General features: G+C 40.7%; 1 protein-coding gene across 7 annotated transcripts in view; it reads right to left on the minus strand.

The window, feature by feature from the left end:
- Positions 1-25586, minus strand: part of LOC113910201 (aromatase) — a 47987-nt gene that overhangs the window by 6802 nt on the left and 15599 nt on the right. For 6 of the 7 annotated variants that reach the window (XM_027572138.2, XM_027572142.2, XM_027572140.2 and 3 more), the window contains 4 exons: positions 21515-21665; positions 11674-11828; positions 6057-6233; positions 3598-3712 (listed from right to left, as the gene is read on the minus strand). In XM_027572138.2, the coding sequence (XP_027427939.2) occupies positions 3598-3712; positions 6057-6233; positions 11674-11828; positions 21515-21665 (598 nt within the window). The remainder of the gene's footprint in view (positions 1-3597; positions 3713-6056; positions 6234-11673; positions 11829-21514; positions 21666-25586) is intronic. The other variant, XM_027572145.2, reaches the window with a different exon arrangement.

Genomic DNA, 25586 nt, shown 5'->3' on the forward strand with positions numbered 1-25586 from the left:
TAAATCCAGTCGTGTTTTCTGATTTTTGATGTGTCCAGTACAGTGTCTAAATTGAAAAACAAAACCAAAAACCAGTGGCAAGCACTCTCCAATTTGCCCCAGGCACCTTCACTTCTGTTGACTCCTAACCACCCAGCCCGTTTTCCTTTGCCCAGCTCTGGAAACAATTGAGTTTGAGATTTCCTACTCTAGAAAGTGAACACAAGGGATCAAGTATGATTCTTGATATTTATTCTTGTACCTTGCAGTTTCTGCCACATAGTAAACATGAAGTAGATATATACTGACTGACTAGCCGCATGAGTAGGTATAGTGTATGCATTTTGACAGTGTGGTAGAGGGAAGAGCACCTTGGAAAGAGAGTCAGGTTCTAGTTTGGATTGTTCTCTTCCTATGTAACCTACTTTACATCTCTGAAGGGCTCAGACTCCGTGAACAATAAGTTCATCTTAAGATCTAGGTTCTGCTATTCTTGCCTTTGTCTTAAAGTGTATGCCTCCATGTGTAAGTGTATTGTCCCCCAATCTCAGGGAATGGTATTCTGCATTACATTAAATGTACAATAAATCTTTCTTTGAAATTTTTGTTGACATGGTCACCTGTACACCCTGTTGATGATGTTGACATAAATAGCCTCTATGTTTACTCCAGTGCAGCTGGAAAAGTAAGGGAAGATTCTTTAAGATTCCTCCCACTTTTTAAAGTTTCTTTTGGGCATCTCAAAAAGGCATTTATTTTTTTTTAAGATTTTATTTATTCATTTCTCGTGGTGGGGGAGAGAGAACAAGCAGGGGGAGCGGCAGGCAGAGGGAGAAGCAGGGTCCCCACTGAGCAAGGAGCCTGACGCAGGACTTGATCCCAGGACACTGGGATCATGACCTGAGTTGCAGGCAGACGTTTAACTGACTGAGCCACCCAGGTGTCCCTCAAGGAAGGTGTTTAAACATTTGAAGAGGTATTCTTCAGGCTAGTATAGTAATTGTGTCACTCAAAATGAGGGTGCCATCTATTGTGTATCTCTGTAAGTGTGCCTACAGATACATACATACCTCCAGGAATACACCAAGGAATATTCACATTCATTCATTCATCTACCAGTCTATTTATTCAGCAAATATTTGTTGAAACTCTTACATAGAAGGGACAGATATTCACTCAGTTGGTGGGCTGTGTGTGAATGCTCATAGCATTCCTACCTGAGCAAGGGCCCCTAAATGGTCTAGGAGTTGTTGAAATGCCCTAAGACTATAAATTCATGGAGAATTCCTTGATGGAACTACAGCCACCTCTGAACATCTATTTCCTCCCTGAGCCAGACTTGGGGGCCTGTGAATGCCCATTGGGATCCTCCTTATTCAGGTTAATGTATGCATCTGAATTTATATGCCCTTAAAAACTGGGAGAATTGAGTTCAGTGACAGTCTTCAGGGAACAGGAAATCTCTGACTTACAAACATGTATTATAAGAATATATCTGTGAGTCTGTGTTTTGGAACTCTGAGCGTATTTTTCACCCAAACAGGGGTGGCTAGGTTATCAGTCCAGGCCATAAATACCTATTTAAGGTATTCTGCAGCTAAAAAGCCTTAAACTTGCCAGAATAAAAAGTAGAAAACAATACTGCTGTAATATTGGGAATTAAGACAGGCAGAAGTATAAAATCGAATAAATAGGGATGGGAGTAGATGTCCCAGAATCCTTTCCATCAGTATATTTCTAAAAAGTATTGGCACGACAGAGAAAGACAACTAGTATATGATCTCATTTATATGTGGAATCTTAAAACAAAACAAACTCTAGCTCATAGATACAGAGAACAGATTGGTGGCTGCCAGAGGTGGGGGTGGGGGGTAAGGCTGGGCAAAATGGCTGAAAGGAGTCAAAAGGTACAAACTTCTAGTTATAAAATAAATAACTCATAGAGACATGATGCACAACATGGTGACTATAGTTAACAATACTGTATTGCAGATTTGAAAATTGCTAAGAGAATAGATCTTAAAAGTTTTCACCATAAGAAAAAAGTTTTGTAACTAGATATAATGGTGATCATTTCACAATATATACAAATACTGAGTCATGATGTTGTTTGTATACCTGAAAGTAATATAACATTTTATGTCAATTATACCTCATTTAAAAAAAACAAAACAAAACATTGACATTATTGCAATGGGCATGGGATGGGAGAGGAGATTAAAAGATTTCTCGAAGTCTTTACTGCTCTAGGATATAGGAGATATAGATTAATGTACTGACCATTGGCAAATATTATATACAGAGGGAGAGTTGCGGAGCTAATTTCTATAGAAACCTAAGAGAAACCATTATACAATTTCATGCAATAAGTTTCAGTGGGCTGGCTGGCCAAAACCAAAGCCATACTAATGACCAGGAACTATAAAATGAGACAGACCACTGCCAAATTTGAACATAGGGAAGAGAGGAATCCTTTATCTCATTGATTCAAGTCACAATAAGCTCTGGTGGAAACTAGATGAAATGTATAAAGACCCAAGTGTCCAAATCACCCACCTAACACTCACCAACCACATGAGAATATATAAAGCAACATCAAGTTGGCTTCCTTCCTGGAGACTAATATTATTAAATTTCAAAATACACAAACAGGATAAAGTTGGGTCTTCAAACAAGTTGGGAACTTTTAGAGATGGAGAATTTAAGATCATCAGGGCCATCCAGGAAAAGATATGAACAGAGGGAAGGAGAAAACTAACATCTTTAGTGCCTTCTATGTGCCATCCTTTGTCTTAATTGCCCTATGTATAGGATCTCATTAATCTATATCTCTATTCTGGAATGTAGGTTATATTTTACTTTAAATAACTTCCCAAAGCCATTTAGTTACTATGCGGTAGAGACAGGATATAAACCAGGTCTGTCTGTCTCTAAATCCTATAGGCTTTTCACTAGTGGTTAGAGGGGGCAGTGTTTAGTGGCTGGCTACTTAAACTCTAGAAACCTATTTTTTAGCCTATAGGCCATTGGGCATTTGTCCAATTTTTGTCTAGACTCATCTGTAACCAAAGCAAAGTCATTAATGACAGTTTCAGGATTCCCCAAAGACTAATATCTATGACTAAAAAAAAGGATATCACACATTTTATTGAAGTCCATTATATTCATCGTGAAAAAATTCTTTTGAGACTGCTGTTAATTCCTACAAGTTGAATTATATTAAATTCATTCAGAAGCAACATGACTATAAAATGATTTTGTGTTTCCATTTTCCAGATATGAAAAGAGAATTTTTACAGATAATAATGATAGGTTCAGCCAACCCTTCTCTTCAACTCAAACTACACTGCGATGTCCTAATTCCAGACATGGGGCTCACAGACCACCCACTTGGCCCCCTTGCTGAAAAGTTGCCTGGGCCCAACGCCTCCCTTACTCTTGGGTCTGGCCACCGCGTGCAGCCAAATTGCTGTACAGTGTTTCATCAGCAACATAATCCACAGCTCCCCTGTGGGTTCTGAAGAGGAGAACACTAGCTGAAGAGGCCAACAACAGCAAAGAAACAACCCAAAGTCAATCCAATCTCACTGATAAGTTTTCCCAACTTGTGTTACTTACACAGACTTTTCATACTTTTTGTATAGCCAAGAAATCTTAAAGAAGATGTCTGGTTTGAGAAGGAGAGCTTGCCATGCATCAAAATAACCCTGGATTTTAACCACGATGGCACTTTCTGGAAAAACAAAACAAACAAAAGAGCAGAGTAGTTGAGCAAAAATGTGAGCCCGAGAAGGGTATTCTGAGAAGAGAAGATCCCCTGTATAGAGTTTCTTACCAGCCTGGGCTTCAGTGGGTGTTTCAGCCATATGAATGCCACTAGACAAACCAACATTAATTTATTCTGCTTGACATCTAAATTAACCAAGTTAACCAGACATGTGCCACTTTTCAAGTTTGTGTTAGAGACAAAGCTTAGAATCTCACATGCCCCTCTTGGATTGAGTGTCCAACTCCTTCCTGTTTTTTTGGACGATGGGAAATAAGAGGGACACCAGGAATTATGGCTCTTATTGGCCTCAATTCTGGCACCTGCTAGGGCAAAAAGCCATGCCACTTTTCTGGTTGCATTTTGGTCCAGAGTATAGAATTCATCTTAGTATCCCTAATATCTTGTCCTGAGCCTCATCACTGTTAGCTCCTAACGAACGTCCTTAAATTGCATGTTTGGGGAAACAAAACCCCTGCTTTTTTCAAACTGTACAAAAAGGAAGGGAACAGACATTTCTTTTCAACTGCTAAGTACCAGTCACCATGCAAAACGCTTTACAGAAGAGACCTCATTTAATCCTTACGGTCTTGCTAGGGGAGTGATATAGTGTCATCACTTTTTCAGATGAAGAAACTGCGGTTCATAGAAACTGGGAAGCTTGCCTAACACCATACAGACAGTGTGGTAGGTAGGCCCTTAGGCTGGAGCCCAGCCCTATCTGACCTCAGAGCAATGTTCTTTCCTCTTGTTGCACTGGCTCCCTTAGGCAAATTGAGAGTTTAACCAGGACAGGGTGTGGAGAAGAGGAATCAAGGTAACTCTGCATGGGTTATGCAGGTTCTTAGCATCACAGCCGGCATCCCTAAATTAACAGAGAGGTTTACAATTCTGTTTACTTCATCCTTCCTAAGAACTGAGGCGAGCCGGGGACCATGAAGCAAAGACTAATAAAATACGGACTTGCCTGACCTTCAGAGAGCTGCATGTAGGACAGGCCAGCTGGGATTAGAGTTCCTGTCTGAAGGGGATGAGGCAAGGGGTGTGACTAAAAATACTCAGAGTTGAATGGGGCTCCCATTCAAATGGCAGTCAGATGAGGTTTCTGTGACTCTTGTAAAAAGCCGGGGACATGAGGTAAGCAGAGCTAGAGGAGAAAAGGAGGGCTTATAGCTTGTCCGTTCTTCCAAATGTGGCCAATGAGGCCCTGTTCCCTCCCTCAAACCCGGATGTGGCTCCCGGTCTCATTTCATTTAGGCTGATGTCCAGGTGTCCTCCCTGTGCAGGCCTTTCCTGACAACCCTCTCTGGGATAGCCACCCACTCTCCCTCCTTCACTTCCTATCCCCTTGCCCTGCTTCGTTTATTCTTCAGGGCACTTAGTATTGCCTGATGTGTTATTAGCTATTTACTTGTTTGTTGTTTATATTGCCACTGGGATGTGACCTCCTTGAAGGCAAGGACTTTACCTGTCTTGTTCACTGCTCGATCCCCCGAACCTAGAACAGTGCCTAGCATAAAATAGGCAATTAGCAAATATTTTTTGAATGAATGCATGAGTCAGTGAACATGCTAGAATTCAGGGAAAATTGCATTAAGCTGGACAATAGCAGCATGGAATTAACCCAACTGATTATTTATTTTTTAATGGTGATAGAGTTGCATGTATATGTTTTAATATTTGTTTCTGGAGTATAGTGAAGGGAGTAGCTCTTTTGAGTGGGACATTCTTGCCAGAGTTGTGATAATGCTAAATGACAAACTCTATGTAAAGCTACTCTTTTATAGTAGATTCTAAATTAATGGTAGCTATTTTCATCATTGCCAACAGCACCAGCACCAGCACCATTATCATTGTATAGACAGAGTCCAAGTTTTCATGCTTAGTAGCTTTGAGGGAGGAGGGTACATGTATATTTATGTACATATGTATGTATATCTCTGCGTGTGCGTGTGTGTGTGTGTGCCTGTGCCCACAAGAATGGTTGGAATTGGTTAAATTTATCAGTTTGATTGGTAGTAGGGTATATTCATGGCCAAATGAACTGATCACATTTGTCAAGTTTTGACTGTGGATAGAATCATATTTCCCAGAGCAATGAGGAGAGATACAAAAGAGGAGATGGCCCCTACTTACAGAAACTTCTGTCTTATAAATGAACAAGGCAGACACACTAGGAAAAAAGAATCATAAGAATACTTAGAGATGTTTGAACAAGAGCAATGTACAAAAACAGCATTATCTTTCCTTGAGTCTCTTATCCCCTTCATCCCCTTGTTCAATAAAGGGCAGAATGTCAATTCTCAAGTACCGTCCAAGGGGATCCCCAGGAAGAGAATGTTAGAGGTGTCCAGCATGATGCGCCGCATGAGGGTCAACACATCGATGTAACCCAATTCGTTGCTGACCTCCTCCAACCTGTCCAGATGTGTGATGATGGATCCAACACAAATTGTCACCATGCGCACAAGGCCGGGGCCAGACAAAGCTGAGGGTAACACATCAGAGAGTGAGTCACATGAACTCAGGGGCATACACAATCAGGTTATTTTGGCCTTTTCTGTTTGGAGTTTAACTATACGTGATTTTTTATTCAGTAACTTGGCAGAAAATCATGTTCTTTTTTATACTCTTCTGCATTCTCCTAATTTTCTACAAACATGCACCACCTTTATGGGCAAAGGGAATGAATGAATGAATGAATGAATGAATAAAAATCTTATTTTAAACAAAATATTCAAAATTAAACTCTTCTTCATGTTATGGAAAATCATTTGTGAGCCTGCAAATGAAACATTTAGTACTTGTGGTCATGAATCACACATCAGTGGTTTTCCATATTTACTGTATATATATATATATATATATATATATATATATATATATATATATATTTCTCTAAAGAAGGTTTGGATTTGGCAAGGGAGATATTTATGTTTCAACCGGTGGCAGGGTATTGCTATTCAACTACTCAAACTGGACCTTAACTATTTGATCTAAAGTGCTTCCTGTTTAATTGTGGTTTATGTGGTTCAAAATGCTAGTCTTACAACTTATCAAAAGGGTTCTTAATTTTGGTTTCTCTTCACACTACTTCTAGATTTGTTTTACTCAACCAATGAGTAAAGGTCATGACAACTAAGCAATTTTTTTGTTTGTGTACTAGTCTTCCCAACTGGTTGGGAATTCTTGAAGGGCAGTGACAACCAACCTCCTATTAGCACTGTCCTTCAAGTCCACAGTACATGGTGGCCTTCAAATCATATTTGTCATAAGTAGAGACAGGTAGAGTGAATTGGCTCTGCTCTAGATCATCTGGGTAGCTAGTGGTTCGTGGTGGTAGGTGATCTATCTAGAGTTTAACTCTTAAAGCCCTCCTTTCTCTCTCTGTTCTATTTTATTTAAGCTTTCTTTAAGAGTTATCTCTCCTATTTATGTCTTTTATTATTCAGACTTACTGTTAAAGTCAGTTCTTGAAACGCAATGAAAAATCCTGGGGAAATTTGTAGTCATAATTCTTTCTTAAAAAAAAAAAAACAATTATCAGTTGCACAACAGAAGCCCATGAAGGCAGGCTTTGCAAATAAGAAAGGAAGCCTGGTGAGCGGTTCTAGATTCTTAAGATTTCTCCTTATATGTAAAAAGGAAGGTTGTGTTGGTAGCATACTTTCTGACTGTAGGAAATACCTGGCCGATATGAAAGGCCAGGCTGTTGTTTCCTGGGTGACTATCACATTCACAGGTGGGACACATGATTCCTTAATGACTCAGCACTTTTTGCGGAAGGGTTGGCTTCGAATATCACTGGTGGTTTCCTCCCAGACTGATGTATGACTTGCCTCTACGTCCTAGAACTGGAAGCCATGTTTCAAACGTATAAGCAAAATGTAGTATCATTGCTTATAGGCAGGGGCATGATGTGGATATAATTTTAATTTTTAAAATGTGTGAAAAAGTACCGAATCTTATCCAGGTTAAAAAAAGTGAGCAAGTAATCAGCATAATTCCTTCACTATGGACAACTCTCTTGGCAGTTTCAGAAACAGAGGCTATTTCTTGTCCCTCCACCTTCATTTCTCCAGGATGGGCCATTTGCCTAGGCTGCACATCACTATTTCTCCATAGATACACCCAGGCAATCAATGCTTTCATTAATGTTACTACTTTAGATACCAAAACATACCCTCAATTTTCTACTATATCAGGAAAACTAATGAGAAACATAACTCTAAAAGGAGATTCAAGAAATGCTTGGGGGGGCTCCTGGGTGGCTCAGTCAGTTAAGTGTCTGCCTTCAGCTCAGGTCATGATCTCAGGGTCCTGGGATCGAGCCCCGCATCGGGCTCCCTGCTCAGCGGGGAGTCTGCTTCTCCCTCTGCCTCCACCTCTCACTCATGTTCTCTCTCTCTCAAATAAATAAATAAAATTTAAAAAAAGAGAAATGCTTGGGACTCATTGATTACTAAAAATGTCAGACACAACAGGGAACTTTGAATAAGCAATCAGACTTCTATTATTTTTTTTAGACATCTATTTTTGGCATTTAATCTGGGTAGTTTTGTAATGTTTTTATTAGAAAATCTGATCTATATATATAGGGCTTATCTTAAAAAAGGATTTTTTAAATTGATTCCAAGTGCTGTAGATTCTACTCTTTTTTTTTAAAAAAAAGATTTATTTATTTATTTTAGAGAGAGGGAGTGAGGGGTAGCAGAGAGGGACAGAGGGAGAGGGAAAGAGAATCTTAAGCAGACTCCGTGCTGAGCGCTGAGCCTGACTCGGGGCTCAATATAATGACCTGAGATCATGACCCTGAGATCACAACCTGAGCCGAAACCAAGAGTCAGACACTTAACTGACTGCACCACCCAGGTGCCCCAGATTCTACTCTTTTAAGATCTCTTACACTGATGACTTCCCTTCCATCCACCCTGTATCACTGCAGTAGCTCCTAATTGTTCTCACTTCTTACAGTCGTGCCTTCTGTCAATGAATCATTCATTCTGCTACCAGAGGAATTTTTCTAAAACTCAAATATGTTCATGTCATTCTGCTTAAAATTTTGAATGATTTACTGTAGCTTTTGAGATAAACTCAGTTCAGTGCCTTCCCCTTGGCCTATGCCTACATGTATCCATGCCAGGCCTGAGAGCCTACTTACAGTTAGTTCCCTGGACATACAGTGCTGATCTACCCTTCTCTGTTTTGGAGTATCCTGTTCTTTCCTTCTGTGGAATGCATCCTTGTCAAACTCTCTTAATGTAGGTGGCTTTTACCTTCTTTCCAGACTTATCGTAAGCATCCACTCCTCAGAAAGCTTCCCATGACCCCTCAGGATACTTTAGATGGCCCATTTTTTCTGTGCCCTGTAGCACTCTGCACACACCTCTAGCATAACACATCACCTAGGATGATATTTGGTGATGTATTGATCTGCCACCCTGCCCCTCCCCCTATTATAAATTCCTTGAGGGCAGGGACCATGTCTTGACTATCATTGTATTTTAGGTACCTAGTTCAATGATAAGAACACAGTAGTTTGTTAAACAAATGGATGAGTTTAGAAAATTCTATTAATCTAAAAAGTTTAAAAATTCTATTAATTTTTACATGGCAAGGTAGAGGATGTTGGTATGTGAGAGTTAATTGCTCCTAAATACTAGTTCACATGTTCCTAATGTGCCTGGGCCAAACTGCAAAGAAAAAAAACTTACATTTCAAATCTTGTCATTTGCAACAATATGGATGAACCTAGAGGGTATGATGCTAAGTGAAATAAGTCAGACAGAAAAAGACAAATGCCACATGACTTCACTTATATGTGGAATCTAAAGAACGAAACAAATGAACAAACAAATGAAAAGAAATAGACTCAAATGCAAAGAACAAACTGGTCGTTGCTAGAAGGGAAAGGGTGTGGGGATGGGTGAAATAGGTAAAGGTGATAAAGAGCTACAAACTTCCAGTTATAAAATAAATAAGTCATGGGGATATAATGTACAACATAGGAAATATAGTCAATAATATTGTCACATTTTTGTATTGTGACAGATGGTGACTACACTTATCGTGGGGAGCATTTCATAACATGTATAATTGTTGAATCACTAAGTTGTACACCTAAAACTAATATAATACTGTATGTCAACTCTACTTCAACAAAAACAAACAAAAAACCACATTTCTTTAGGATCTTACAGCATTATTTCATTTATTCTTCATAATAACCCTAGAGTTAATGTTCTATTGTCTTTATCACCTTTTGTGGAGAAGGAAACTGAAGCTCGGAGAGGAGTGCCTTGTCCAAGGTCATATAGCCAGTGAAGTGACAGAACTAGGACTTGAACCCCAAACCTATAATCCTGAGGCCTGTACCCTTTTCGTTAACCCAGTCTGCAGTTTTCTAAGGCATGAGAGAGGATTGATCTGCCCCAACATGAGTGGTAGGCAGAATAATAGCCCCCAAACCTGTCCAGGTCCTAGTCCCTGGAACCTATTAATATGTTACTTTACATGGAAAAAAGGACTTGACACATATGATTCAAGTTAAGGGCCTTGAGATGGGGAGATTACTGTGGATTATCTGGGTGGGCCCAACCTAATTACATGAGTCCTCAAAAACAAAGAACCTTTCCCAGCTGACGTCAGAGTCAGAAAGTGATGTGACGACAGAAGGATGGTCTGAGAGACATGATAGAAAAATGACTCGACCCACTGTTGCTAGCTTTGAAGGCAGAGGAAGGGGCTGTAGGCCTAGGGATGCCGGTGGCTTCTGAGGCTGGAAAAGACAAAGAAACTGATTCTACTCTGGAGCCTCCAGCAAGAAACACAGCCCAGCCAACACCTTGGTGTCAGCCCATTGAGACCCATGTCAAATTTTTGACCTACAGAACGATAAGATAATCGATGTATTGTTTTAAGTCACTAAGTTTCTGGCAATTTGTTACAGCAGCAATAAGAGACAAATACAGTGGAGTCTACAATAGAGTTGTATGAATCTTGGTAATGGGCAACTCTGTAGAGAGAATCAGTGCTCAGCTGGGACAGACATAGCTTCTCAGTAGCCACGTGGGAGGCATCCAGGTTCACTACAGAGGCTGGCTTAGAGGGAAGAATATTGCACTGTCAGACCTAAGATCCATCTAGCCCCAGATTCTATCACTGACAGTGTTTCCAGGACATGATTATCTTCTTTGATGTTGATGTCAAAGACTGGTCATGTATATTCCCCAACTGCTTCATTTCCAACAAAATACAGTAAAGGGGGAAATCACTAGTCAAGGAGCCTTGGGATTGGATCTCTGCTCATCTATTATTTGTTATGTTGTCTGAGCAAAAATCACAACCTCTCTAGGTCTGCATTTCCCCAACTATAAAATTCAGAGACTGGACGAGATGACATATATAGTCCTTCCTAGTTCTAAAATCTCTAATTTTATTTGCAAACTGCTTTCTGTTAAAACACCTGTGATGTCAGTCAGTGATTCAGCAAACACATTGTTTGGCTATGTTTAAATCAAACATGTGACTGACACACTAAATTCTTAATTGAAATGATCCTAAGTACAGAGCTCTATCTCTTCTTCATGCCCATGGAATTGCTTTGTGCATCAACAGGAAGAACAGAGTTTGTGGTGATTAAAAATGTAGGCACTGGCGTTGTCTTCTGGGCCATAATTTACTAATTTGGGGACCTTGGGTAAGTTACTTAACCTATTTACTTAAGCTTCAGTTTTCTTATGTGTAAAATATAAGTGACAAGAATATTTACCACATGGGGTTGCTGTGGGATTAAAATATCAAGTACTTAGAACAGTGCCTACCATGTCTTATTATTTCAAAATAAGTGAAGCAGCAGAATCTAAATTCCAGAAAAGGGGGCACACATTTATTGACAAAAGAGCAGAATGTCACCAGCACCTGATTACCTTTTGTAAAGAAAGGTCGAATGGCTTTCCAGAGGGTTGGATTATTATTAAATATGATGCCGTTTTCATGCATGCCGATGCACTGCAGTCCAAGTTTGCTGCCGAATCGGGAGCTGTAGTGACTGTGCTTCATTATGTGGAACATACTTGAGGACCTGCAGAGATAGCAAACTTTGGTGTTAATTTTTTAAGGGTCAGGAGAACTCATGGTGATGATTTTGACTACCAGGTGGCTTTCTTAGCAAATGCATGTTGATCTAAATGCAAGGCATTCGAGGGGGTGCCAGTTGGTTAAGCGTCCAACTCTTGGCTTTGGCTCAGGTCATGATCTTGAGGTCCTGAGATTAAGCCCCATAGTGGGCTCCATGCTCAGTGGGGAGTCTGCTGGAGATTCTCTCGCCCTCTCCCCCTACCCCTCCCCCCAACTCACACTCTCTCTCCCTCTCTCTAAAAATAAATAAATCTTTAAAAAAAATAAATGCAAGGTATTCTAGTATTTATATTAAGTGTTTGTTAGCATAAAGAACATCCCTCTCCAGTTGAAATATTCCTACCTACTGACTCCCTGCTTGAGCATCACCAAAGATAGAACACACACACCATTCCTTATTTCCCTTTTTTGTTTCTAACTCTATGTCACCAAAATACTACCCACTACTGGGGTCAGAGCTGCAAGGCTTTGAGGAGCTGAGCCCTCCACACCACCAGAGGGTCCTGAAAGCCTCCAGCCCCACTCCAGACAGTGCCACCCCTGCTGGAGTGAGTCTCAGAATTCTGAGTTCCTGGAATTGCTGAAGTCTTCTTCTGTTTGGAACCAACAGTCCTGCCTCAGACCACCCAACCTCAGAATCTCTCATCAGGCCTGGCCCCTCCAGTGGGTATCATTCTGGGCTTGAAGGACATCTCCTGGGCACTACTGGCTCTGGGCTTAGCTGGCTGGGCTGGGCCTGGAAGGCTCTCTGTGGTGGTGACAGCAGCTATCTCGAGACTCTGCATTCCATCCTGACTCATCAGGGTCTCCTGGGTCACAGAGTTCTCTCAGGATATAGTAAGCATAAGCAGATTTACTTCTCTCCATATATATATTTTTAGCAACTTCAAAAAATTTCCACTCAAGTGTATCCAAATGGATCACCATTTTTCTTGGAGATAGGGAGAAAAAGGGAGCAGGGTTTGGGAATTAAAAAGAGGGGCAGAGTGGTTAGCAGAGGAGGTGTAGAGGTTTTTGGCATGCAACTGTGGGAGGTGTGAAGGAAGGGGAGACAGGGTAAACTCAGGAGTCTGACTTTTGGCTATGTTAACAGTGCCAGAGCCAGGCTGTGTATAAATGTTGCCTACCTATGTATGCTCTGAGGGGATTGTAGGCAGACCTCAAGTGACATAACCCTTGACCCTGGGGCTTGAGAACTAAACTGCTCAGGTCTGCCAGGTAAGTTAAAATAGATCCCCCCCTGAAAAACAAACTGAGGGTTCTAAGAGGGGAGGGGGGTGGGGGGATGGGTTAGCCTGGTGATGGGTATTAAAGAGGGCACGTTCTGCGTGGAGCACTGGGTTTTATGCACAAACAATGAATCATGGATCACTACATCAAAAACTAATGATGTAATGTATGGTGATTAACATAACAATAAAAAATAAAAAAAATAGATCCCCCAAAGCTTTTTTTCACCTGAGGATTATAAATTACTCCATGTCTCTGAGATCAGAGTGGAGTTCAGAAGCAGAGATCATAAAATTAGAAAGGAACTAAATATTTGAGCAGAGGAATAGGAAGAAAATAGGCACATTATTGCAAGAAAGCAAAGTATATTTATAAACATCTCTTTGATACTGCAAAGGAGGGAGAACCTGGGCATTTTTCTGGTTTGGGAGGGGTAGAAGGAAAAAAAAGTAACAGCATGGTGCCTTAAATGTGCAAATTCAAAAAAAATATCCGTGTTACATTTTAGATGCTGTTGTTATTTTTTTTTAATTTTGGTGAACTTAATATTTATACAAGTTTTCACATGTTCATTGTGACTTTGGTTCTTCCTCTCCACTTCTCCACTGAAATTTTGTTGCTTGGCTGCAAATTCTCCTACTATGGGGCGTTTCTGAACACATAACCCTTAGAGATGGGGAGTGGCCATTATATAGAATGGCCACCCACATATATAGGTCTATGCACCTGGTTCTTACATTGGTCTGGAGGGGCCATCTTACCACTTGCTCTTCCCTCTTAAAGTTGATACTTGGTACCTAAAAGGATGACTTTGCCTTAATGAGGTTGTTCAGTTAATGCCTGTGAAAACACATTCCCAAAGAAGACACTGGGCCAAAGGAGCTGTGCTCTAGCTGAGTAGATTAGGCAGTGGGCTAAGTATTAGCCAAACCCTCACATTTATGATGGTTCCATAGTCCCATTTAAATTTTAAAAGAAAGACCCTGGAATAATGGCAGTGTCAAGAAATGAAAGCAGAATTATTATATGAATAAATTATGTACTAGATCATTTCTTTCAGGAAAAAATATCTTATTTTCAAATCAAAACACTCTCTATTAAGTCAGATATTCTCTTGACTTGATTCCAAATGATACTCATCAAATGATCGCTGAGTTTTGGACAAGTTTTTTTCTCTCCCTAGCAACAAAAATAAAAACAAAAATCCAGATGCTTCTGTTTGTATTCCAGGGAATTAATTTGACTGACAAACAGCTGAAATTTTGCCCTGTATAGAAAAATCATGCTATAAGAGGACTGAAAAGCTTATTAATAGATTTCAGGACTTTAGCTTCTCTTACCTTCCCCTACTTTAGTCTGTAATGACAGCAGAAATTAAGTAATTTGTACATTCTTTATTCACAAATTCATGTCTAAAAATTTTAAGTGCTCGGAGGTAAAACAGAACACTAATTTTTTCTGTTCTGACCCCTAGAGCTTTTATATACTGCATTTAACCACATTAGCCTGTCCATTTAATTTGAAGAATTCCTAATCAATTTTAAAAAGAGAACAAGAGACCCCAGACTTTAACCCAACTAAACGTGTATTAGTTAAGAGCTAACTTCAAACATAAATGTGTTCTTTAGGGGGCGCCAACATCTCAGTGATTTTTGAGTCGGAGGCTCGGACTTGGCAAGGGACAAAGACGGAAGTGATACACCTTGCAGGAGAAGAGTGACCGGCTGCAGGTGAGCAATTTAAAACCAAGTCTTTGATCAAAAGGAGGCTGGCTTTATCTAACCAGAGTAAATCGAGAAAGTGAAAAAAGAAAGTTGGTGAAGAACTTTCTTCACCACGGACTCCAGCCCAGAGCTCTCAGGGCATTCAGGAAAACAGTAGAGACCTTGCTGCAGCCTTGGGGGCCAGCCTGTAACACCAGTTAAGGGAGATGTTATACTGACTGGGAGAGTAAAGATTTCTTACCACTCAAGAGAGACCAAGGCAGTCCCAAGCCCAGAAAGGATAGTGGGTAATGTAAATTGTATGGTAACTGGGGCCATTCTTTTTCTTTCTTCTCTTTCTTTCTTTCTTTCTTTCTCTTTCTTTCTTTCTTTCTTTCTTTCTTTCTTTCTTTCTTTCTTTCTTTCTTTCTTTCTTTCTTTCTTCCTTCCTTCCTTCCTTCCTTCCTTCCTTCCTTCCTTCCTTCCTTCCTTCCTTCCTTCCTTCCTTCCTTCCTTCCTTCCTTCCTTCCTTTCTTCCTTCCTTTCTTTCTTTCTTTCTTTCTTCTCTTCCTTCCTTCCTTCTTATTTGAATATAGTTGACACAGTGTTACATTAGTTTCAGGAATACAACATGGGCATTCAACCAGTTTATACATTATGCTGCGCTCACCACAAGTATAGCTGCCATCTGTCACTATACAGTGCTATTACAGTACCAGTCACTGTATTCCCTATCCTATACCTTTCATCCTTGTGACTTATTCACTTCATAACTGGAAGCCTGTATCCCCCATTACCCTTCATTATTCTTCTTTAAACGTGACTGAAGTCAAAAGACATTGCCAAAGATGGCAAACCTATTATCTATTCAAAATGAAAAGTAGCCAGAGTAAGTTCTTAAGTAGTGAGGAGGAAGCCACCTTCAGTTCTGAATTTAAAGGACTCACACAGGGGCACCTGGCTGGCTCAGTTGGTGGAATATAGGACTCCTGATCTTGGGGTTGTGAGTTTGAGATCCATGTTGGGTGTAGAGGTTACTTAAAAATAAAATCTTCAAAAGAATAAAAAATTAAAAAATACAATCTTCAAAAAAGAAAAAAAGGACTCACACATCTGTGGCTGGGTTCAAGAGTGATAAGTACTAGAAATATGGAGGAGAAACTAATGGAATAATTGGTACCAAACATTTAAAAGCACTTGCCTGTGTAGACCTATTTTGTGCCTGAGACTTATGGTCCATCGCTTCCATTGCCTTTCTCCTGTCCTTTGTCCCTAACAGCCTCACTTACCCAGCTTAAATACTGGAGTCACTGCAAAGAAAAACAATCTTTATAACAGATCTGCCTGTAACTACCTTACCCAATGATCACATTTAACATCCCTAATGGAGGGACAACTTTTCCTTGTCTCTTGATGTGATGCAATATGAAGTGCCCAGTACTACCAAGGAAGTATCATTACAAAAGTGTTTAACCTGAATGAAACTGAGCTTTAAGACATAATTTTCAGTTTATAAGAAATACAGGGAATAGAGTAATATGTTAACTAACACCATAATATAATGAGAGAAATTCGGAAATATGGAACATCCTATAAGACAATTGACCTGGTCTCTTCCAAAGATCAATGTCATGTGGGGTAGGGAATGGGAGGACTGCTCTTTCAACTTTCCTGTTCATTTGAACATTTTCTTAATAGAAAGTTGGAAGAAAACATTTTATTGTTAATCATTAAAATCACTCTCTTCCCATGCATTCTCAACTCCCTTGACTCTCTCCTTACTTTGTCATAGTTGCCTGGTAAAACCTCACCCCTGGCTAAATCCAACTTTTAGCTTACTCTGTGCTTGCCCCTGGCAGCTGAATGTGGCTGGGAAAAAAAACCACACATGCACATGTTCACACACACACACACACACACACACACACACACACACACACACACAGGTCCCAGTTAAATTCAAGGGGGTCCTTAGTGCAGCTGGCCATTCTACAGTTCCCCAAGTCTGTTCACTCTCACTGTTCTAGATGACTATTATATCCTGCCTTCTCTCTCCTCAAATATTCTACTTCCTCAGTCTCAGCTAAGGACTTTATTTCCTATTTTACTGAGGAAAAAGAAGTAACTAGAATCTCTGTAAGCTCCAACTATTAGGATACATGCTCATATATTCAAACTTCCCAAACTTACTGTGGATGAACTCCCATGTCCCTATTTCATGACCAACTCCACTTGTCACTTGGACCCCCTTTACATCATACCTAGCATACCCCTTTCTCTTCCATCAACAGTTTTGCTCTGTAATCCATCATTGTCATCTCAACACACATTTTGTAATTTCTCCTATCTTAACAGAGACTCCTTGGACCATACATCCCTTTCTATTTCGTTGTTCCATTTCTCTGCTGCCTTTATGACAAACTTCTTGCAACAGTTATTTACACCTGCTGCCTACAATTCTTTCCCCTCATTCTATACTATAATCAGACTTTTGCCCTCACCACTCCATTGAAACTGCTCTTTTCAAGGTCACCCATGACCTCCCTGTTGCTAAGTGCAACGCTCAAATCTCCCGTTCACCAGGCACTCTCTGGCATGGTTGACAATTCCATCCTCCCTGATATGCACTCATCACCTGGCTTTCAGACCACCACACTCTTCTGGTTTTCCCTTCTTTGGCTATCCTTCTCAGCCTCCTTTTCTAGTTTCTGACTATGGTGGTGGTGGGGGGGTGGTCTAAAGACTCAGACCGTCCTTCACAACATCCCACTCAGCTGTCTACTGGGCATGTCAAGTCAAAATATCCAAATGGAATCTTGATTTCTCCCCATCCCAAACTTGCTCCACTTATCTGAGGTAATGATACCTTCATTTTTCTAGGTACTCAAGGCAAAAACTATGCTATCACCTTGATTCTTACACCCAACATCCAATCTCCTAGCATCTTACTGGCTTTGCCCTCAAAATATGCCTAGAATTTCACCTCTCATCACCTCTACCACGCTCATGTGGACCAGCCATCATCTATTGCCTAACTGTTCTCTGGGCATTCATGCTTGTTCCTTGTTCCTTGCACCTATTCTCAAAGAATGTAGGTAGAATGGGGGTAGAATGTGGCTAGAGAAGCCAGTAATGTGCTGAAACATAAATGAGTCAGATATGTCACTCTTCTCAAACTCTTCAAAGGATTCCCATCTCATGCAGGGTAAAATTCAGAGTTGTTACAATGGCCAACAAGGCTCAACATGATTGGGTATCCTAATACCTCTCTAATGCCATCTCCACTATTCTTCCTGTAGCCACACTGGTATCCTTGGTGTTCCTTGAACCTTTCAGACGGGCTCCCACCTCAGTGCCTTTGCACTTGCTCTTCCTTTTGTCCAGAATGCTTTTCCTCTACATCTCTGCCTGACTCACTCCCTCACTTCCTTTAGGTCTTTATTCAAATGCTATCTTCTCAGTGAGGGCTGCCTCGACTGCCTATTTATAGTTGTACTTCCATCCCTGCAACTGGCCCTCCCCACTTTAGTTTCCTATACAGCTCATATCTACCTGATGATAGTGTGAGCAACCATCTTGGTTTGCTTGGGAATGTCCCAGTTTTAGCATTAAAAGTCCCACATCCTAGGAAACCCCCTAGTCCCAGGCATACCAAGATAGCTGTCACTCTACTCCTATACTATATGTTTTACTCGTCTTTTCTTGGTATATTAACAATACAACAATATATTTCTCCATGAGGGTAGGGATATTTAGCTGATTTGCTCATGATACCCAGTGTCCATAGGTAAGTCCTCAATAAATGTTTATTTAATGGATAAATGGGGAGCCAATAATGATTATATGTTAGGATCATCCAGTGCTTAGTATATATAGTAAATTCTCAACAAGTGTATGTTGTAAGAATACATGAATGCATTCCCTATAAATGTACACATGATTAAAACAGATATACAAATATAATCCTAATTAGTATGTTAATTACTAAGAGGTTTGCAAAAATAACCCTAATTAGCATGTTAATTGCTAACTTCCCTTAATGGATGCTACCCATATTCTTTTTTTTTTCTTGTATTCATTACAAAAACTAATATATACACACAACATGCACAACATCTGTAGACCCTCATTAACTTAGAGCTTACCCGCCTGGGGAACTGTGCCTACTTTATCTACCGATGATGAGATAAACTTTTCCCCAAAACTCCGAGCTGCTCAGGCAACACCCTGGCCGCACTGACTCTCCCCATGAAGTTCTGCAGCCCCCACCACTTCGGGACTATGCTGGTAGGAAAAGTTGGGCCATAATCTCTACTCAGCTGTAATGACTACAGATCTCAAACTTTTCAAAAGAAAAAAACCTGGCAAACTATTCAACTAAAAATAAAAAGCTTTCCGAGGTCCATTGGGGTATTTTCAAGAGGCACGGGTAGTTCTGGAAGGGACCTGAAGAGCAGGCAAGGGAAGGAGATGGGGACAAACATGTCCTATTCCCCGCAGGGAGCTCAGCCCTTAACAACAAAATTGAGAGGCTCGGAGGCAATTAAGGAGAACACAAAGACTCCAACCAGTGAAAAGCCTATGAGGACAGGATGAGGAGAGAACTGGGAGAGCTGGGGGAAGGGTGGGTTGGGTTGTGGGCTCATCTCGAGCATGAATCATCACCTGAATTGGTCAGAGTCGCTAAGGTCACTTTCTTAATGAAGACGGCAGAGCCCTCAAATGCTACCTTGCACTGTCACAAGGATCCTACTTTAGGAATGGCTTTGGGCTTCCAGGATTGGATCTGGTGATCCAAGTATGTAGTATCTAAGAGCGATTTCTGTTCTGGTCCTCGGGTCCTTTGTCACATTCTTCACTCCAGTTCTTGTCTTATACTACCACCACTTGAGCTAGACCGAAGGGTAAGATGATCAGACAAAAGCACTCCAACCCTGCTTAGCTGCTCCCCTGACCCCAAGACAAGGCCCCCTGGTGCCAGAAGCTGCTTACCTGCTCTTCTGTCTCAGGCTCTGCAGCACATTGGCATTATTTGGGGAGCTCTACGAACACCTGATGCCCAGGTTCCACCCCCAGAAATTCTGAAAGCTGGGGTGTGGGCTGGGCATTGGGGTTTTTAAAACCTCCCTGGGTGACTTTAATGTGCAGCCAGGGTGAGAAGGTCCTGAGCTGTAGACGGATATCCTTTTAGAAAAATACACTGCGGGTCACTTCACCTGTCTGTGAGGAGGGCTGGAAGGCAACTCACTATGCCAGTGGATGAAAGAGCAGGGGCAAACGTCTCAAGCCCCCAAGCCCTCATGTCATCAGTCCCAGGACATTTTGAGACTGTAGACCATTGCCAAAGAGAGTAAAGTATTGATGTTTAAAATAGGTACTTATCAAATTCACCTAAATTTGGCTGACCAAAGTAGCTCAAGAGAAATAAAATCCAAGGGCAATTATTGGTCCCCCACTCCCTTCTGTCAGTTATTTGGTTCAAAGAATTGGCCTTTGAGATTACCATGGTATTTTTATGAAATGATGTATGTAATCTTGGCTTGAAAGAAATCAATGTAGTTTCCATAAATGCTTCACTTACTTCTGGGCAATAGTCTGCATCTGGACAAAAAAATTCTAACATATCAGTAAAACCCTAGTTGGTCTTAGTTTGTGGGTAAAGCCCTGTCAGGGAATATAAAAACTCATTAATGAGACAGTGTTGGCATATAACATTGTTAAATATCCAGTAAAGACAGCTGAAAGTCTAGTGAAATGTGTTCTCTTTGAAATTCTCCATTTTCTATGATCAATAAATAAGAAAACTAGTATTTCACAAAGCTAGTTCTCTACAGTCGATGCCTATTTGATTAACCCTGGATGAATTCAATCTGCTAAACTTATCCAGAAGATATAACAAATCATTTTTTTAAATAGGCAATGTATTTAAGATCACTCAGCTGAGACACCGGCCCACAGTCATAAGTAGAATAGGAGCATATGAATGGCATCTTTTTCTACCGTTTACCCTTCTAGAGGCGCTCAGGAGCCTGCCATTAGAAGCACATTAGCAAGGGCGCCTGGGTGGCTCAGTTGGTTAAGCGACTGCCTTCGGCTCAGGTCATGATCCTGGAGTCCCGGGATCGAGCCCCACATCGGGCTTCCTGCTTGGCAGGGAGTCCGCTTCTCCCTCTGACCCTCTGACCCTCTGACCCTCTGACCCTCTGACCCTCTTCCCTCTCGTGCTTTCTATCTCTCATTCTCTCTCTCTCTCAAATAAATAAATAAAATCTTTAAAAGAAAAAAAAAAGAAGCACATTAGCAAATTGGTGCAGATTCCTTTCTCCCTGGTGTTTCGTTTTGTTTTAACTGCTTGCTTATAAAGGTAAGACCAAAATCTTAGGAAAGCAGAAAAGATAATGCCTTTCCCTAAAATATGTTTTGTCAAACCCAAATCCTTTGGATTCTAAGTTTCCATTCACTGCTCAGAGAAATTTCAAATAGTTTCCCAGCTTTCCAGAGTTCTTTACCTACGTACCTCTGGGTTTAGGCAAAACCCAATTATTCCACTTGTCTATAGGGTTAGATTTTTACCTGGGAAGTAAAAACACAGCCTTAGCAACAAAAGCATCAAGATATCAAAATAAGTTTGTTACTTAATAGGAAAAAAACACAGCCTTGGTTTTAAAAATCTGTCTCTGATTATTAACAGACTCACTTGCTAATAATGAGTGTTTCCTCTCCACATATCCAAACTCTCATGAATTCTCCATACATCTTGTTGTAGTAGTTGCAGGCACTGCCAATGCCCATCCACAGGAACCTGCAGTGGGAAATGAGGGGCCCAATCCCCATACAATAGCCAGGACCTAGGAGAGTTATCAGACCACAGTCAGCATTTTAGCAAACACCAAAAAAGAGCAACTGTTTTATGTTATTGCTGCTTGTGTTCTTTGATATCTAAAAGGTCTTTGATATCTTCTGATGTATATCTGTGAATCTCTAAAAAAAACAAACAAGCTTAACATGAAAAAACAGTAGTTCAGTGTCCATACCACTAGTTCTATTTGGTCTCGAACCTTTCAGTCTGAATGAGCCAGGGTAGGTGTCTGCTATCTTCTTGCCACATTAAACAGTGTCAGTGAGTTTTCAATATAAGTCAGTCAGTCCATCTTACAAAGCATGGAAACCAGGACATGTGACAAGCTGATCGATTTGTTTGGCTGCCTAGTTTTGTCTGAAAACTTTTGGTTTGAATACCCCAGCTGATGGAATGGGCAGGTTAAAAATAGGTTGTAGTTTTGGTGTAATCTTTTTAATTGAGAGACATGGTCTGCGAGGATAATGTTCAAACAAAGAATATCCATTTTTTTTTTTCCTTCAAAAAGGACTCAGTTTAAGAGAAGAATCCTAAGCTTAATCTCATTAGGCAAAACATACAGCTAAGCATTGAGGAATTAGGCAATGAGTCCAGTCAGTGTCTGGACTAGAATTTGGGTCCAGCAATGTGGTTTTACTCAAGAGCAGTGACCGCTCATGTCCTTGCTTACATAAAAAACGGAGGAATTTGCTGTTGCTTAGACCAGAGAACAAACTTGGTAGCTTGATTATACTGGTGGCCGTAAAAAGTTAGACAAAAACTTCTTGGAATGGTTTTAGGAGTTTTCCTGTGAAGTAGTAGCTTTTCTACATCAAATCTTTCTCCTTTCATTCCATTCCAGTAGTAAAATAGGAAGCCAACACACACAACTGTTTGAGACAGTGTTCTCACTCCAGGGGCAAGCACTATGTGAATAAATCTAGATAATCTAAGCTTTTGCTTAAATCATCTAAATTGGATGTTAAATCCCAAATTCGTCAAATAAGATTTAGTCTTTTGAAATAGCTGGATTAATGGGAATAAAACTGTCAGGTTTTTTTCTTTAAAGTGAAGGTCTTTTGGGATGCCTGGGTGGCTCAGTTGTTAAGCGTCTGCCTTCAGCTCAGGTCATGATCCCAGAGTCCTGGGATTGAGTTCAGCATTGGGCTTCTTGCTCCGTGGGGAGCCTGCTTCTTCCTCTGCCTGTCACTCCTCCTGCTTGTGCTCACTCTCTCTCTCTCTCTCTGACAAATAAATAAATAAAATATTTAAAGTGAAGGTCTTTGGTAATATCTATAAAACCAAAACATTTTCAGAGTGTTCTCCTGAATCTTCTGATTGTTCTGATAACACTGTATTGTAAGTAGATGACTGACTTTATACCTAATAATTTCATTAAGTTCTTTAAAAGATTAAAACAAGCAAATTTGAATATGTATTTCCTTAAAAGATCATCAGATATACAGATCTCTAATCAATTAAAATGTGCATAATAACAAACTACTTTGCTGGGTATTTACAGTTTGAAACATTGTAGATGCCTAATAAGTGTTTCCTGGTGAATTTTTTAAATTAATTAGAATGTGTGTGTAATATAAAGGATGAAGTTTTAAATATCATCCACATTTAGAGGGTTTTCAGGTTGTATTTACATTTTGATAAAATGGAAAAATACCATTGTAACGGGTACATTTAGTCCACGGGAGGTCAGACATCCGGCTATTTGGGAATAGACTCATTGAACAAACGTTTACTTACTTAATATGCTAGGCCCATGAGGAACAAAGACATGCAAATGAAAGGCTGCACTCTTCATTTTTTATCTAATAGTTTGGTGCCATGTAGAAAGTCTTAATATTAAGGAACCACCATTCAAGTTTAAAATATGACAGTGCAGATCTCTATCCACTGAAAAAGGGAGATGGTGATGAACTTTGCTCAGGTTGAAAACCTGAGTGTTCTGACCAGAAGAGAATCCAAGTCTTGGGTCCCTAGTGATCAATCATGTGTCAGCTTAATTCATCCAACAAACACTTACTGAGACCCTACTAGGTTTAGACACTAGCTACGAGTCAGAGACTGGAGATGGAGTGATAAGCATAACTAGGTTCCCAATCAGAGTCCTGGGCAGGAGAGGAGAGTATGGGGGGGAGAAAGTACAATATTGAATTATTATAACACAATGTGATCCTTCCATTTACATGTATACCTTACACTTTCCAGCTGAGAAAAGAATGTCCTAGGAGGGGAGAAACTTTGGTAGGATATTCGAGAAATATTCTGGTTGCGTCCGCATTAAGCTGCTCTCTGCCTCTCAGATTTGGGAATGCTGATTTAGGCCTACAGCAGTTGCAGGCACCTCTTTCACACCCTAAGAGGAGCGATAAATACTACACTGCATTTTTGTGCAGAAACAGCCTCCCAGAAGCCAACAGCTGGGACCTCTCACCCACTGTCCTAATCTAGAAGCTGTTGCATTCCATGCTAGGTGTACACCCTAGAGAAACCTGTGAACGGGAAGGCTCATAGCAGCACTGTTCACAATAGTCCCAAATTAGAGACACCCAAAGGTCCACCAACAGTAGCATCAGTAATTAAACCACGAGATGTTTGTGCTACTGCATACTATATGAGCTATAGCGGCATGTCACAACATGGATGAAGCTTGTAAGCACAATATTGAGCAAAAGAAGCAATATAGAAGAAGTAATGTAGGACTCGATGGCTAAAACATTTAAAACCAGGCAAAATTAATCTGTATTGCTCAGGGATATGAAAGTATGTGGCAAAACTATAAAAAGCAAGGGAGTGATTATCACAAATTAGAAGGATGTTTACCTCTGGAGGTGAGAGGGATATGATTGAAAAGGCACAAGAGAAGTTTCTGGGATCCTGCTAACATTCTGTTTCTTGTCCTGTACTGTGATGACATATTTACTTGTGCACTTTCCTGTGAAGTCGTTTTTTAGTGGGAGAAAGGGGAATGTGTTGCCATGTCCTTTTCCCAGTGACACCCTCTGGGGACATGGTGCCCAGGGCAGAGAGAGGCTCTGGGGGAGGGAATCCATGTGCAAGGTTGGGGATGGCTCAAGAGATTTAGCTCTGAGTCCCCATTTCATCACTTACTAGCTATACACCATCGACCCTCTTTAATCTCAGTTTCTTCATCTGCAAAATAGGCATAAACACACCTACCTCATCAGAGTGCTATGAGGATCACAAGAGAGAAAGAATGTGAAACTGCTTTGTAAATTGTAACTAACTTAAGGGCTTTTAAATCATTGCAACTTCTTAACTCCCCTTGACTTTCCCTGACCCTGAGCTTTCCCCAAACCTGTAAAACCAAGAATCCAGAGAACCAGTGATTCAAGGAAACTGGCGGAAGGAGTTCAGGAAGAACCACCCCAACAAAGCCAATTTTCTCACCTTTCCTTCCCCAGCTGGGCACCATGGGATCTTAGTCTGTGCCACGAGAGGATTCTGACCAGAGCTCACATTTTCAAAGGGAAAGCATGGAACTAGAAGCTCCCTGGCTAGCAAAATGATCACCAACCTGGGATTTAGCAATTCCTGGTTATTCCCCTCCCCCGCCTTTCCTTTCAAGGTGAGATGCCTACAAGCCATTTCCTTTCTCTGGGCTTTAACCCTCACCTGTAAAATGAAGGGTTTGAACTTCATGGTTTCTTATATTTGTCATAAGGGTTTGCTTGGGTAAGGCAGTTCACCTCTCTGGGGCTCAATTTCCACTTCCGTCAAGTGAAGGGGTTAGGCTCATATCTGTGGCTCTCAATCCTGACTGCTAATGAAAAATCACTTGGGAAGATTTTTTTATTTTATGTTTTTTTTAGTTGGGGGGAGCGGAGCAGAAGGAGAGGGAGAGAATCCTAAGCAGGCTCCAAACCTAGCACACTGGGAGGGCTCAATCTCACGA

The sequence above is a fragment of the Zalophus californianus genome, chromosome 6 (genome assembly GCF_009762305.2).
Source record: "Zalophus californianus isolate mZalCal1 chromosome 6, mZalCal1.pri.v2, whole genome shotgun sequence".
NCBI classification, from domain to species: Eukaryota; Metazoa; Chordata; class Mammalia; order Carnivora; family Otariidae; genus Zalophus; species Zalophus californianus.